The sequence below is a fragment of the Equus quagga genome, chromosome 2 (assembly GCF_021613505.1).
Source record: "Equus quagga isolate Etosha38 chromosome 2, UCLA_HA_Equagga_1.0, whole genome shotgun sequence".
Taxonomy (NCBI): Eukaryota; Metazoa; Chordata; class Mammalia; order Perissodactyla; family Equidae; genus Equus; species Equus quagga.
This window is the reverse complement of record NC_060268.1, coordinates 37,508,729-37,523,480: the sequence shown is the minus strand read 5'-3', so window position 1 is coordinate 37,523,480 and position 14,752 is coordinate 37,508,729. Positions and strand designations below refer to the sequence as shown.

The 14,752-nt window shown below is 42.1% G+C and overlaps 1 protein-coding gene across 2 annotated transcripts in view; it reads right to left on the bottom strand.

Moving 5' to 3' along the window:
• EIF2AK4 (eukaryotic translation initiation factor 2 alpha kinase 4) overlaps nucleotides 1–14,752 on the bottom strand; it is a 97,140-nt gene that overhangs the window by 35,530 nt on the left and 46,858 nt on the right. For both annotated transcript variants that reach the window (XM_046652858.1, XM_046652859.1), the window contains 7 exons: nucleotides 12,116–12,552; nucleotides 11,494–11,563; nucleotides 9,371–9,454; nucleotides 7,465–7,587; nucleotides 5,179–5,283; nucleotides 3,274–3,328; nucleotides 2,161–2,240 (listed from right to left, as the gene is read on the bottom strand). In XM_046652858.1, the coding sequence (XP_046508814.1) occupies nucleotides 2,161–2,240; nucleotides 3,274–3,328; nucleotides 5,179–5,283; nucleotides 7,465–7,587; nucleotides 9,371–9,454; nucleotides 11,494–11,563; nucleotides 12,116–12,552 (954 nt within the window). The remainder of the gene's footprint in view (nucleotides 1–2,160; nucleotides 2,241–3,273; nucleotides 3,329–5,178; nucleotides 5,284–7,464; nucleotides 7,588–9,370; nucleotides 9,455–11,493; nucleotides 11,564–12,115; nucleotides 12,553–14,752) is intronic.

The following is a 14,752-nucleotide window of genomic DNA, read 5'->3' as shown; positions in this document are numbered from 1 at the left end:
AAGATGATGTTCAGAAGGCAGAGGCCTGAGGCAGCTGCAGCACAGTCCGGCTCAGGGGAGGATGCTCATGGTAAACCGCACACAGGCACAGAAGCCACTTTCAAGAACAACTCTTGAATGAATGTGGACTCAAGGATTAATAGAAGAACCCCTCTAATTATCACCAGTGACCTCTGAAGTCTCAAAAACAAACATGCATTGTGGCATTTCCTACATCTGTTGGTTGCAGAAAATATGGAATGTACAGAAAAGCACCAAGAATAAAATAGCAATCACTCATAATCCCACTGCTGAAGGATATTTATTATTGATGGATAAGATAGGCCCGTTTTGTGTTTTTTACATATACACTGATGCACACTCTATAAAACTAGAACCATCCTATGATTTATAACTTTTATTCCCCTAACAGAATATTTATCAATATTCTGTTTTTCTAAAACAGGCTTCTAATGACTTTAATGACATATAGTATTTGATTACATGGAAGTCCCATAATTTATTTAGCCAGTTCCCTATTTTTAAACAGTTATTTTTCACCGTTATAAATAATGATGTGACAAACCCCTTTTACACCAATCTTTTTGGATGTCCCTGGTGTTTCCTTTGGATACATTTCAAAAGGTGGAACTGCTGGGTCAAAAGACAGAGCCGTGGGAAGGATTTCATCACACTCTTGCAAAATGAACTCAGAAAGACCACACTAAAGGTGCTCTCCCACACCCACGGCGTGTGCAGTCCCCTCCCCGCACCCTCACTGGGTACTTAGAGGTCCGCTTCAACTTGATGTCACTGCCCAGTGCTCCCTCTCAGAACCAAAACCCAGGCCTGAGTTTCTACCACAAACCTGAGAATATGCTTTGATGCGAACTCCCTGCTAATATATTTTTAAGATCCAGCTCTACACTCCTGCCCTAAGTGATCTCCTCTAGTCTCACGGCTTTAAATCCCATCCGTGTGCTGGCAACACAAAGGTATGCCTCTGACTCTGACCTTTCTTCTGAACTCAAGTCCTGAGTCTCTAACAACCTACTGGACATCTCTAATTGGATCTCTCATCATCAAGCATTTCAAATTTAACAGGCCCCAAATGGAGTTTTCCTGCCATCTCCTCCTCCTTCTCCTCTGTCTTTCCTCATCTCCATCTGCTACCCTTCCCCCGCTGCTCCAGGCAGAAACCTGAACACCGTCCTGTTTCCTTCCTTTTCCTCACATCCAACATCCAGTCCATTAGGAAAAGCTGCCAACTCCCCTCCAAAATGCAGCCTATATCAGCACACTTCTCCCCATCTCTACCGCTGCCATTCAGGTTCCAGCTCTCAGCTGCTCCACCTGGACTTCTGCAAAGCCTCCAGCAGTAGCCAGAGTGAACTCTCTCACTCGAGAGCCTTCAGTGGCTCCCTCTGCACACTCCTCATCCTGGCTAAGCCGGCCGTGCACCATCTGACCCCCACCTTCCTTCCAGCTTCACTTCACGCCTCTCTCCTGCACTGCTCACCATGCTGTAGCAACACCTGACCTTGTTTTTGACCGTCTTAAATGTGCCAAGTTAGCTCTCAGTCTTCTCTTCATGCATGCTGTTTCTTCTGCTCACTTCTCTTCTTTCCCAGGCATGCTCCAGCCTTGTCCCTTCTCTTTTATCCTAAAAGCCATCCTCTTGGGAGGCCTTCTGTGGTCTGTCTATCTAAAGATAATGTTCCCTATTATTCTCTAGTCACTGCACTCCATTTCTTTTCTTCTTAGCTCTTATCACAATTTGTGATTTTTTAAAAAAAATTTTTCACTTGTTTATTGTCTGTTTCATCCACCAATGGATAAGCTCCCTGAGCGCTAGAATAAGACATTTGTCTTATTACTCAACTGCCTTGTTCCCTGTATTCCTGGGGCCTGGCCCAGGACCGGGTTAGTTCAAATCTTCACTGGATGGATGGAGGGACTGTAAGTTCCGTGGCAGCAACAGTGCCAGCTTCAGTCACTGTCCTTGGGTACCATATGTCCTATTTGGAGTAGACACTCAATACACATGTGGATACAAACAAGTGAATGAATGTTCCTGACTATTTCAGCTGGTAACTAAACCCCAAATGTTGTGATCTTGATGTTGTTACTATTATCTCACTCTTGAGATCTTTCCTTCTCCCCAAAAAGCTTCCCCTTTACCTGGTTGTATGCAGATTTGGTGCTTCCCTGGACCTCTGGGCTTACATATAAAGCAGTGCCAACCATCCCAGTCAAATGACCTGTACAGAAGAAGGCAGAGGGAAGGCTTTCTAACAATAGGGCTGAGAGACAGGCAAATTTTTTTTTGTTTTGTTTTTTTTGTTTTTTTTGGAGGAAGATTAGCCCTCAGCTAACTACTGCCAGTCCTCCTCTTTTTGCTGAGGAAGCCTGGCTCTGAGCTAACATCCGTGCCCATCTTCCTCTAGTTTATACGTGGGACGCCTACCACAGCATGGCTGCCAAGCAGTGCCATGTCCGCACCCGGGATCCGAACCAGCGAACCCTGGGCCGCCGAGAAGCGGAACGTGCGAACTTAACCGCTGCACCACCGGGCCGGCCCCGAGAGACAGGCAAATTTTTATCAAAAAGAAAAAAGTTTCTTAAGAGTGAGACATGATCTGTTAATTGTTCACACTATTCACTGGAAGAAGCAGCATGCACTTCACCAAGAGATTAACTCTAAGTCATGTATGGCCACACTCTGTTCCACAGAGGATGTCTTTGCTGTCGCAGAGGGGCAGTGCCAGATGGGAAGACCCCAGAAGGCCAGGTCATGAGATAACCTCACATCAGCGTGTGGGGTCAGACAAAGTATAACTGTCTTTGCACGGGAGCCAATTATTCTATCTGAGGCTCGAAATTCTTCAAGTTCGAAGAACAATTAACATAGTGAAAAGGGAAAAAAATTAAAGCATTTTCATAATTTTGTTAATTTAGAATCAAATCTTTACAAATGAAAGACAGGTTTCAGATTAAGAAACTTTATATTGTATTACATAATTAAAATTTTCCTAAAAGGGGAGATCTTAAATGTTATCACAAAATTAATAATAATAATAATAAATAACAGGGCAGGAAGGAACTTTTGGAGGTGATGGATGTGTATATGGCATAGATCGGTGATGGTTTCACAGGTGTATATGTAACTAAACTCAGGTTGTATACATCACATATATATAGTTTTCTATGTATGTGAAAAACGTAAGGGAAAAAAAGAAATTTTGTGATCTGCTTTTTAATACACCAATTAAATATACAGTCTTCTGGATTTACCTGAAGGATCTGATTTAATCAAGTGATCTGACATCTCATCTGGTTTGCCGTCAGCCTAAAATACAAGTAAGCCAAATAATCACGTTACATGTTCTATTATTCCATAGGAATGGTTTATCCATTTCTAAATGAAGACTCACTGAAAAATATCACACGGACACCAGAATAACCATAATAATGCTTTTTCTGAGCTTTAAATATTTTACATTTCATTAGCCCACTAATGCAGGGCTCCCTGGAAACCCAAAGAAATCAAGGAGAAGGGCAATTCACCATGGAACTCTTTCCTCACAGCAGAAACCCCCTAAAGCTTATAGAAACCAGTTTATTTTCATACTGCAAATGCCAACACGGAATCTATTTAGGGTGAGGGTGTTTTAACAAACTCACTTTCTAACTTTGTATCTGGGTCAATTTTTACTCTTCCTTCCCAGAAGCAGGTCACCAAAGCTGTTCCCCCGCCACTGCTCACACCTCTGGGGCAGCCTCACGTCCTCCACTCCACCTGTGGCAGCGCTGTCTCTCGCATTACCCTAAGTCACGGTTTTCCTGACCTCACTCCGAAGATTCCCATGACCTCGCCGCCACCAGTAACAGCAGCTCTAACCTTCTTAGGCTGGGCGCTGCTCCAGGGCTTTCCCCGGAGCCTGGTTTTATCCTGGAGATGACTCTCTGGAGTAGTACTAGCATTAGGCACATTTTACAGATGAGGTACTGAGAGGTTCACTAACTGGTCCCAGGTTTCTGCCCAGGTCAGTGGCCTCCAGAGCCTGCCCCTCATCCACCTCACTATACTACAGCCTCCAGACACCAAGTTAAAGTCTTTAGCTGAGGATCAAGATCCCCATCCTCTGCCCCTTCCTTGGTCTTAGCACTTTTCAGATTCCCTGCTGTTCTGGTCAGGACCATGCCTTTACTGTCCCCTTCCATTTCCTCCCTCTCTGCTCCTTCTAACCTCACCTTCTAATTTAGCCCCTACAGTTGTCACCATTAATCCAAATCTTATTTTCTTTCTCAGACTGCCCTTAGAATTAACTGCATTTACAAGAGATTTTGGTACCTAATAACTCTGGCTTATAAGGAGGATATTAAGTAAAACTTCCTCTGGCACTCAAGGCCTGCCCCCTGCAAGAATCCCCAAGCTTCTAGTATCTTCTCTCACTGCTGCCCTAGACCTCATAGTTTCAACTAACCAGACAACATGCTGGCCTTCAAACAATCATGTCTGCTCATCCCAGGGCCTTTGCTCATGCTGTTTATTCTCTGGCATCTCCTACCCTCGTATCACCATGCCCTGTCCTCAATATCAGCCTGCTGGACTTCCATCCATTCTTTAAGGCCCATTTGAAATGCTGTTTTCTTTATTTAGCCTTTCGTGATCCTCACAACTATATGTAGATTTTCTCCTGTCTTTTGCTCTTATGTCACTATTTCCCTCGTGTCACATTATTTCAGCTTTGTATGTTGAACAACTATTCTACAATGTTGTGAAGAACACTCTCTGAATTACATGCTGTCTAGCACTGGTTCTCCTAGAGTTTTATGTTCTTTGATCTTTATTTCCTTACTAACTAGAAGCCCCTCAAGTGTAAAGCATCTAGCCCAGTACTTGGCATGGAAGACCAAAATACCAAATTATTTCATAAAGTATCATATGCCTTTGACGTAAATATCATCTACAAACCAATAATTTAATGTCTTTCAAGTGGAATGCACTCGCTCAAACATATTCACAATTTCACAGCTTGAAAGATTATTTTCAGCTCATCCCTTCAGACCGGCATAATTTCCTGGAGATGACACAGCAGAGTTCAGTGAACTCATTATCCCGCATTCTAACACTTTCACAGCTATCAAGGCATACGAGTCCATTTCCAGACACAGATTGATTTTAAAAATACTCACAGCAAATGCTAGATGGTCTGTCGCCAAGCCAAAATCACCTATTTTTACATGGTCATCGGAATCCAAAAAAATGTTGACAGGCTTCAAATCCCGGTGAATCATTCCCTGACGGAAGAGAGCAAAGAAACCAACAATTGTTCCCTAAGCACAGTTTATAGTTATGCCTGTTTCCTAATTTGAAAGGCCAACCTAGTGATGAAAGTCGGATGAGGTCTTCTCCCACAGACAATGCTGATCCACGCTGTCTGGCCTCTGCCATGTCCCTCGACTGTCCTGTCAGTGACCTTGCCACCACCTCCCTGTCTACCTGCTGTGGTCCTGATCATGGCAAATCCCAGTGGATCGCTGTGGCATCCAAGGTCCCCTCCTGGGCTCACAATTACCTTTCTCTCTGCTGCATCACAAAGTCTCTGCTCTGGTCTGGGAGACGCACAACATTTTCATTCCTTCTTCTATTCCTTTCTTCACGCTATTTCCCCTGCTTAAGAAATTCTTGCTTTTCTCCATTCATTTCAATTGTACAAGCTTTACAAGTGCCAGGTCTTTCAGGAAGGCTTCTTAAAGCAATTCCAACAATTTGCTTTGCATCCCCAGCACACATGGTAGGTGCTCAATGATTATTTATTACATGAACAAATAAATAATAGTAATTATCTTTGGCCCTTTCCTAACGTCATCCTCATAATGCTTATTGTTGCAGGCAATATAAGTATTATAGGAGTAATTAAACGTAATAAAAACACATTATCGTGTGATCTCTTTCACCTTTACATGAAGGTGAACTTTGGCTCCCTCAAAAAACAAGAAGTCCCTCTCAAGTATGGGGTGTGTCATACACCCGTGCCTCTCTGTATTTCTTGGTGTGGCACAGTGTTAGATACCCAGCAAATGATCAGCAGATGCTGAGCAAATTAGATCAAGAGGAACAGAACCCACGGGGCACGGTTCTAGGACCCCAGGATGATATCAATTTTATTCCAACCTGGCAAATTCTGCTTCTACCAAATCATTTATAAACTAGACATGTGTAAATTATAGTCCTGGCTTTTTTAGTGTAAATATGGTGCAGTATAAACACTTGAAGGTTAAAGAAAATTGAAGCAAAGGAAAAAACATATTTATCCTGGCTAATGCATTAGACAATCCCATTTTTAAAATGTAAGCAGTGTTTCGCCCTGAAACTGGCCCATTAGCATTTATAGTGCAATACCAATTTTGAGATTTAAAATGACATTTTATACATGTAGCAAGCTATGTTGCTCAGTCTCATCCCTGTCCTTGCTAGGTGACTTTCTGGTTTCTCCATGTTCCTAGGAAGGGGAGCACTACGTCAGTTAGAATCAAATAACCTGGCATATATGAATCATACTCTCCCTTTGTTCCAAACTACTCAAGGAACCATTCTCACATTCCATGCACGTGGAAATACTTCCCATTGGTCCAGAGGCTGGTAAACTTTTTCTGTCAAGGGCCAGAGAGTAAATATTTTAAGCTTTACAGGCCACACAGTGTCTGTCACAACCACTCACCTCTACAGCTGTAGCACAGAAACAGCCATCGGCAATACGTAAACAAGCAAGCATGGCCCTGTTCTAATAAAACTTTATGGACGCGGAAATTTGAATTCCATAGAATTTTCACGTGCCATGAAATACTATTTTTCTTTTGATTTTTTACCACCACTTAAAAATGTCAAAACCATTCTTAGTTTACAGGCCATACAAATGCAGCTGGGGGGTTGGACATGACCTAGGGGCCAAAGTTTGCAGACCCCTGTCCTAACCTTCAATTGTTCTTTGAACTTTGATAATTCATACTATTAGAATATTCCTGGGGCTGGCCCTGTGGCCGAGTGGTTAAGTTCGTATGCTCCGCTTCAGCAGCCCAGGGTTTCGCTGGTTCGAATCCTGGGGAGTGACATGGTGCCGCTCATCAAGCCGTGCTGAGGCAGGGGTCCCACACGCCACAACTAGAAGGACCCACAATTAGAATACACAACTATGCACTGGGGGGCTTCCGGGAGGAGAAGAGAAGGAAAAAAAAAAAAGAAGATTGGCAACAGATGTTAGCTCAGGTGCCAATCTTAAAAAAAAAAAAGAATATTCGTACTATTTTGTTATGTTTTGATACACTGTTCTATTTTCCTATAAAAATAGATTATTTCAATATACCCATAATTTTCCCTTTATTTCAGTTTTTCTCCAATCTTACAATATTTGATTTTTTATTCAGTCATAAATTTTACGGAAATGTAAGTTTTCACATATGAAATGCTGTAAAATTTACTTTCTCATGGATATAAGCTAATCCATCCAGAATCTCTCGAAAAAGCCTCCAGAGTCTGACGGTGTCTTGATACAGCCCCTGGTCAATGGTGTCACGTAAAGTGCTCTTTTCACAGTACTCCATCTACGGACAAGAACAAACCAGGCGGGACTCGATTACACAGAGTTTCAATTACAGAAAACAACTGCAATAAATGTAATCGTGCATTTTAAAACATGTATTATGGATTTCAAATAGTTACAGGAAAGGCTTGATTTTTTAAAATCGAAGAAATAAACCAACAGTATTAAATTTTGGAGAAATATGCATAACCCAACATAACCATTTTTATTTTTCATGTTATTTTTCATTAAAAAAAATAAGACACCGGTTTAAAATCCTGTCACAAATAATATGAAAAAACTGAGAATTAAGTAAAATTTTACTGCTTTACAAGATGATTTCCAAACCTAAATTTCCAAGAAGGGCTAATTAATCTACTGATGTCATTAGCCTTTCTCCTTTAGACATTAAATTAATGACAATGACCTTTAAGTCTATAGCAAAGCATTATAAATATCAAAACATTCAAGCAGGCTCTCTCTCACCCCTTCTTAAGCGTATTAATGTCTCAGAAAACAAAGTGGTATCATTTAAATCTTAAACCAACAAGCAGCATTTGATGTATGGAAATAGCCTATATGTTTCAAACCAGTGCCACAGTTGGGATTTCTCATGAAGAAGGATTTTTTTTTGTTTTTAAAGAGAAGAACATCTCATTTTAAACAAGAAGAATATCCTCTCATGCTCAGAATAACCGTCTATAAATTCTGACTCATCCTCCAGGCCTCACGAGGCCTCTGACTCCCACACATGATCCTCCTGCACCTCAGACGCACCTCCTCTGCGTACTTCTGTCTCATTATAATCATTCAGAAAGTAACGGCACGTATGTGAGACTCGATAATTAGGCATTTGGGAGACAAATGCTTTATCGTGTATGAGTGGTACCTCAAGGATGTGTATGTTAGGGAATACCTAAAACCAGCTCCAACCCCTAGATGATTAGATGGAAGACAACCATCTAATCAGTCTTCTGAAGGACACTTGCCTGGGGGTTCCTTCTTCCGCACAGTATTATATCTCACATTTAAAGACCGGCCTCCTTGCAGATATGACTGAAAATACTAATAATGACCCATGGTCCTGTTCACTTGGGGCAGAGCCAAGTTCTCCTCTTTGCTCTGCGGCTGTCCCTCTGCTGGCAGGGCTCACCACTGTCCAGGATGCTGCCCCTGCAGCCAAAGCCTATAGGCTTCCCTTTAGTCATGCCTCATTGGGACCGGTCTGCCTGTGGCTCCTGTCCCCCAGAGATTCCAGGACAAGCCACTCTGCCTAAAGGCATGTTGGTGTGTCTTCTGCACACACAAGGATGTGTGTGTATCATACCTTACTTGTCCAGATTTAACTTCGACAAAATGGAGTTTCTGCACACGCACAATCTAGCATTTATGGAACTCAGATATGGTTCTCATTATCTCATATGTGTTATTCCATTTATTCTTCACAAGTCACTGAGATAGCCACTATTATTTAATTTATGGGTGGGGACCTGAGGCACAGAATGCTGAAGAGCCTTGCCTGAGCTCACAGAGCTGTGACAGCGGGATCCAGGATGTGAACTTATACAGCCTGAGTCTAGAGCCCCTAACACCCACGGCCCTCTGCCATTTCTGGCTACGGTACAGGAAAGCACAGGTTCCAGGCTGGGGGAAGGGCCTCTGTGCTGCAATCCTCTCTGGCCGATTCATCTCTGGCAGGGCCAGTGAGCCTTCTTCTGCCCAGTGTCTTTCTCTAGAGTCCTGAAACATACCCACAGCAACTACTGGGAGTTGCTGTGTCACCGAGCCGCCTGCCAGGGCCTCACCTGGATATACAGGTAGTGCACAGCCTCAGTGGTCGCTGATGGCTCACTTTCATGGCAACTGTTCTTTCCATTGCAGTCTTCATCCTAACCCAAGAGGAACATGTGAGAACTCAAAAATGGGGGCTGAAATGAAACAAGATCGTCACTATCATCAAGTCATTTGTGCCCGCCCCCACCATATTCATGGCCATCCTGTTGCCTTAGAGAGGAAGCCAGTGAGCAGAACACCACCACAGTCCTTTAGATACTTATGGCATTTCAAAGCCGATTTCCTTATTACTAGAATCTACTGTAGAGTTTACAGGTCCGTCACTGTGCAGAACAACAATGGGAAAAACAGGAAACAGGACGGAATTAAAGTTGTGCAATCTACTAAAAGACTCCAAATCAAGTCAACTTTTCCCCACCACTGATATATTTCTATGGATAAGAGGGGCGGAATGAATACAGGCTAGTATTTTAAGGCTTCAGTTTTACTGGAATGCCTTCCTTTGATAGTAAGCTTACTTTGGAAACAGAAGATGAGAAATCCATCTTTAACAAAAACAATTTAACTGTGATCGTATTACCAAAGGGCACACTGCCCTCTGGGCCATGTCACTGAAGAACAACCAAGCTGCCATTTACAGCCACCGATCCTCTACATTACTTTTCCACGTGGCTAGTCTGTTTGCCCCCCACAGCTATTTTCTTTCTAGCTCATGTCCCTTTTTAAAAAAAATTTTTTTTCTTCTAAAAGATGTATTTAAATACCGCCCCCCGGCAAGTATGGAAAAAGCAGGAGGTAGCATTTCATGGTTTTTTGTAGAAGCTTTTTTAACATTTTTCCTTTATCAGAGAAAAAAACCTCTGTTCCGGAAACAATCAGGTTCCACTCTTGAATCATTTACCTACTCTGGGGATTATCTGTAGAAGATTGTTAATTTCTTGGAGGCTTCTACTCATCAATTAGAATGCCCATGGGATGCTGCCCTTAACTGAGCAAAACCAGGATTATCAATTTGGTGCCTCCATAATAATTAAATGCATAACTAATGCTAAAAAAAAAAAAGCAGTAGTTTAGATTACTTACACTATTATTCCTGGTTAAATTTATAATTTATAATTTTAAACTGAAAGGAGTTTAAGGTGATTTTAATAGAAAAGGGAAGTACTTATAAAAAAAGGCTGGCTAATTCATTCAAACCTTCTTTAAATCAATTTAACTGCTTATCTAACATAGAGTCTACATGTAGACTTTTCTTTATCTGTTTGAATGCACCTTTATAACTACTTGTAATTATATTTTTATTCCTGGTAAAAAAAAAAAGTCATTGCATTCAGCCCCTGGTGCAGAAGATTTCTCTGCAGCAACAATTGACAGCCCTGGTAGTTAAAAAGCTTCACCCTGACCTCCATACACCAGCATTGAAGGGCTCTGCTGGCCTAGGTGGAGGAAGACGCAGAACTGAGTGGGGTCCAAGGCCTGGAGCAGCGTTTTCCCAACTTTTCCAACCATGATCCACACAAAGAAATGTATTATATATCACACCCAGTACACACACTCATGAGAGACAAGGTCCAGAGTTTACCTTTACTAGTGTGATGCATTTTGGTATTCTCTACTCCTCTCTACAGCATTAAAAACAAAATAAAGCTGGTTGTGACCCCCGAAACTGATTTCATAATCCATTACAGGATCATGACTCACAGTGTTAAGACACTGTTCTAGAGGACAGCGTATGAGACTAAGTAATCAAGATTAATGGAGAGAGACCTACAAAACTCTACAATTAGGCTGTATAGTTACTCAATTAATTTGCATTCAATCTTCATCCCCAACCCACAGTTTCCCAAAATCCTCTAGGAAATGGTTTTAATTAACAACAACAACAACAAAACCCCCCAGTGTGTCAATTTACTCCTCTCTTCTAAAAGCAGGCATGTTTTATTATGTGGATAAATTCAGGCCTATAAGTAAAGATATGAGTAGCATATATTTTAAATAATCATGTTTTAAAATCGACGGTTTCTATATTTACCTATCAGATTAAGGCTTTACTATTTTACCTGAGGTTTATAACATCAAACATTAGTTTTCTTACATACCCACCCCATGGTGTAGTTTCTACTTATATATTTACCTGATTCTGACTTTTACTGTTCTCATCTTCATTGTCAAAGATGATATCACTGTCAGAATCTGAAGCAGGTCTTAAAAAGAGAAACACAGAAATACTAAAGAAACCAAATTCCCTGTTATAATTCAATAGCTAAGAGGTAAGATAAACCATATCCAACTGGATACAATGAATCCAAGTTATGAAAGTAAATGACATGGGTGGATTCTAAGATGCAAAAACTTTAGTTTGGGATCCTAACCATTGGTCTGGTAACCCTTTTTACAACTGCAGTTGGCCCTATATCCAGACTCCAATTAGTTCTTAAATGTTCACAGAGTTAGAAGCCCTCTTCTAAAAGAATGCTCTTTAAAGTACTCTATTTAATGTATTAAGATGAGGTATTAGAAGAAAGTTCTATCTTTCCTTTTTCCAGAGCTTGGATTCTGGAAATCTTTGGAACATAGTGGGCAAAAACGTTTTGATTGAATTTGGCTATTCTCTAAAATGGGTTTCATATATATATACATATATTCTTTAACACGATGAACAGGACTGGACCTCTAAAGGAACGCTCTTTGCCCCGGCGTGGCTCGGTGGGGGTAAGGTTGGGCAGCCCGGCGCGGCCGCACACGTGTGCTCTTACAGGAAGGACTGCGAGAAGACGCCGTCGTGCTCGTCCTCGTCGTCGTCCTCGTCGCTGCTGGAGCCCTGGCCGGCGGCGGGGAAGCGGGCGCTGGCCGAGCGCTCGCCCGACGTGCTCCACTCCACCGAGCTGCTGAGGATGGGCGGCGGCGCGGCGGCCTCCACGCTGCCGGGGCCGTTTGTGTCGTTGTCGCCCGCGGGTGGCTGCGGCAAGGCTCGCCCGTCCCGGGCCTGGGGCCCCGCGTCCGGGGGCGGCGTCCCCGGGCCCGCCGGCCGCTCGTGCCTCTCGATCCAGGCGTTGTAGTAGCGCACGATATTCTCATGGTGCAGGCGCGACAGCAGCGTCACCTCGCCCTTGATCCTGCGGAAGTGCTTGCTGGCGGGGTTGATGGGGATGCGCTTCACGGCGTAGCAGCAGCCGTCCAGCTTGTTCTGCACCTGCCGCGTGGGAAGGGGAAGGGACCGACGGTCAGCCACTCAGAAGCTCGCACACACCGGCCTCTGAGCGCCTCACCCCGTCCCTTCCCAAGGAGAGGCGGGAGTTCTGAGTGAGAACCACCAGCTACAGCCGAGAACCACACCTCTGAAACTCCTAAGCTGACGGCCAAAAACTTGGAAAACCTCTCACCCCGAACTGGATGTATTTAGCTTGATAAGGGCCCTGGAGAAAACAATCTCCATTTTAATCACTAATTTTATTGACAATTACATCCCTGCTTATCCAATATCACATCTATCTAAATTTTTAAATAATCTTGTTTTTTTTTAACCTTGTTTTAAAAACAATTATTTTCTCAAGTCAGTGTAAGGTTTCAGAAGACACTAGTTTCTCTCTGATTTTTTTTTTTTACCCCTCAAGTCACTAAACACAAACTAAACAGCAAAAATTTTAACAGAGCTGAGTGAAAATTCTAATTCTTACAAAGACAAAGCTGTGTGTGAACTTGGGCAAGTGACTTAATTTCCTTGCAACTCAATTTTCTTATCTATAAAGTGGCGTTTATACCACTTCCTTTATCTCAAAGGTGACTGTAAGGACTACACGAACTTAGGTGAGTGAAACACCTGTATCGAGGCCCCACAGAGAAAGGCGCTCAGCAAACAGAGCAGCTGGTATTTAACACAATTACCACCCACTGATTTTGTTGCTAAGACTGAAGATATGCCAAAACTAGAACAACACAGCTAAGAATGCAATAAAATAAAAACACACAAAAAGAGTTTCAACGGCAAGTCTCCAGATCCCACATCCTGGCAGTTTCACTATGCAACTGGGTTGACTGAAGTAACTTTTATAACATTTCGTTCACTGGAACATTCCAGTCCCAACTGTGCAGGTGAACTGAGGTGATGAAAAGCAAGAACTTGGCCACAGGCAGAGGAAGAAACAAGTTGATTACAAAAGGCAAAATAGAGCATCATTCTCTTGTTTGGCTCACAGGTTTCAATTAGTGTACTAAAAAATTACTTCTAGAATGAGAATAGAGTACTGTAAAATTAAGTTTCAGATTTCCTTTTGTGGGTGTGTGGAAACAGTGGCAAGAAACATGCTTTCAAGTAAAACATGTGTGGGTCTAAATGCAGGTTTCATCTCTTGGTGGATGTATGTAACCTCAGGAAAATTCTCTGAGCCTCAGTTCCATTATGTGGAAAACAGAGGTAATATCTCATAAGAATATCATCAGATTGAAAGACAAAGTTTGTGAGCCACCTGGCACACAACCTGAAATATGGAATGTGCTCCAAAAAAAAACGACAGCCCTGTGTTCTTTTACTGCTACCTTACTAGAGCGGAGGACCGTGGGAAGTCCTGGCATTGTCTCTCAGCCTCCTGTCTCAGGACACAGCGTGTACGCTATGAGTCACTGACTGGGATGTGGAGCTGGCTACACTGGAAACGCCTAGGAATTCACTTATTAAAATGGAGACATTCATTAACAGTAATGGGTCCAACAGCTAACAAAATGCCAGACAGTGAGCAGAATGCCCTACCCTAGTCCAGAAATAGAGATGGGGCATGAGGGCTGTGTGGTTCTCACAGGGAGAAACTGGAGGAAAAGCCTGGAGACTTAAATTACTGAGATGTTTTTGTTATATGAGCTTACTGATCATTTTTAAGTACTTATAAGGAAATGAAGTTCGATAATGTTTTGCATCAAGAATTTAAAATATAAAGAGTTTAAAGGACTTGATCAAAATTACAATGTGAATAAAAGGGATAATATAGACTTCAATCATCCACTCCTCTTGAAGATAACTATGATTACCTGACCAAGATATCTGTCTGCCCACAGATCTAATTAATCACCTAAATGTAATGTCTATACTCTCAAAGAGAAAGGTGAAAATTTCCCATGATACTATAATTTCCTTTTGGAAAACTTGCTTAAGATTGTCTTTCTGTCCCCGATTACTGAAGAAAAACAAATTCAATTCTTCTTTTGATGTAAAAGGCCTTCCACAGTAATACTAGTAATGCTTCCTGAAGATATTCTCAGAATCCTAAACAGATGTATGCCCTATTAATGGTGGGCCACTTTCCCATGTGTACGACAACATATATGTTATATGGATTTAATAATATAATATTAATCTAGGTCTCCTAAAGTCAAACAAAGGACTTAAAGTATATAAAAAC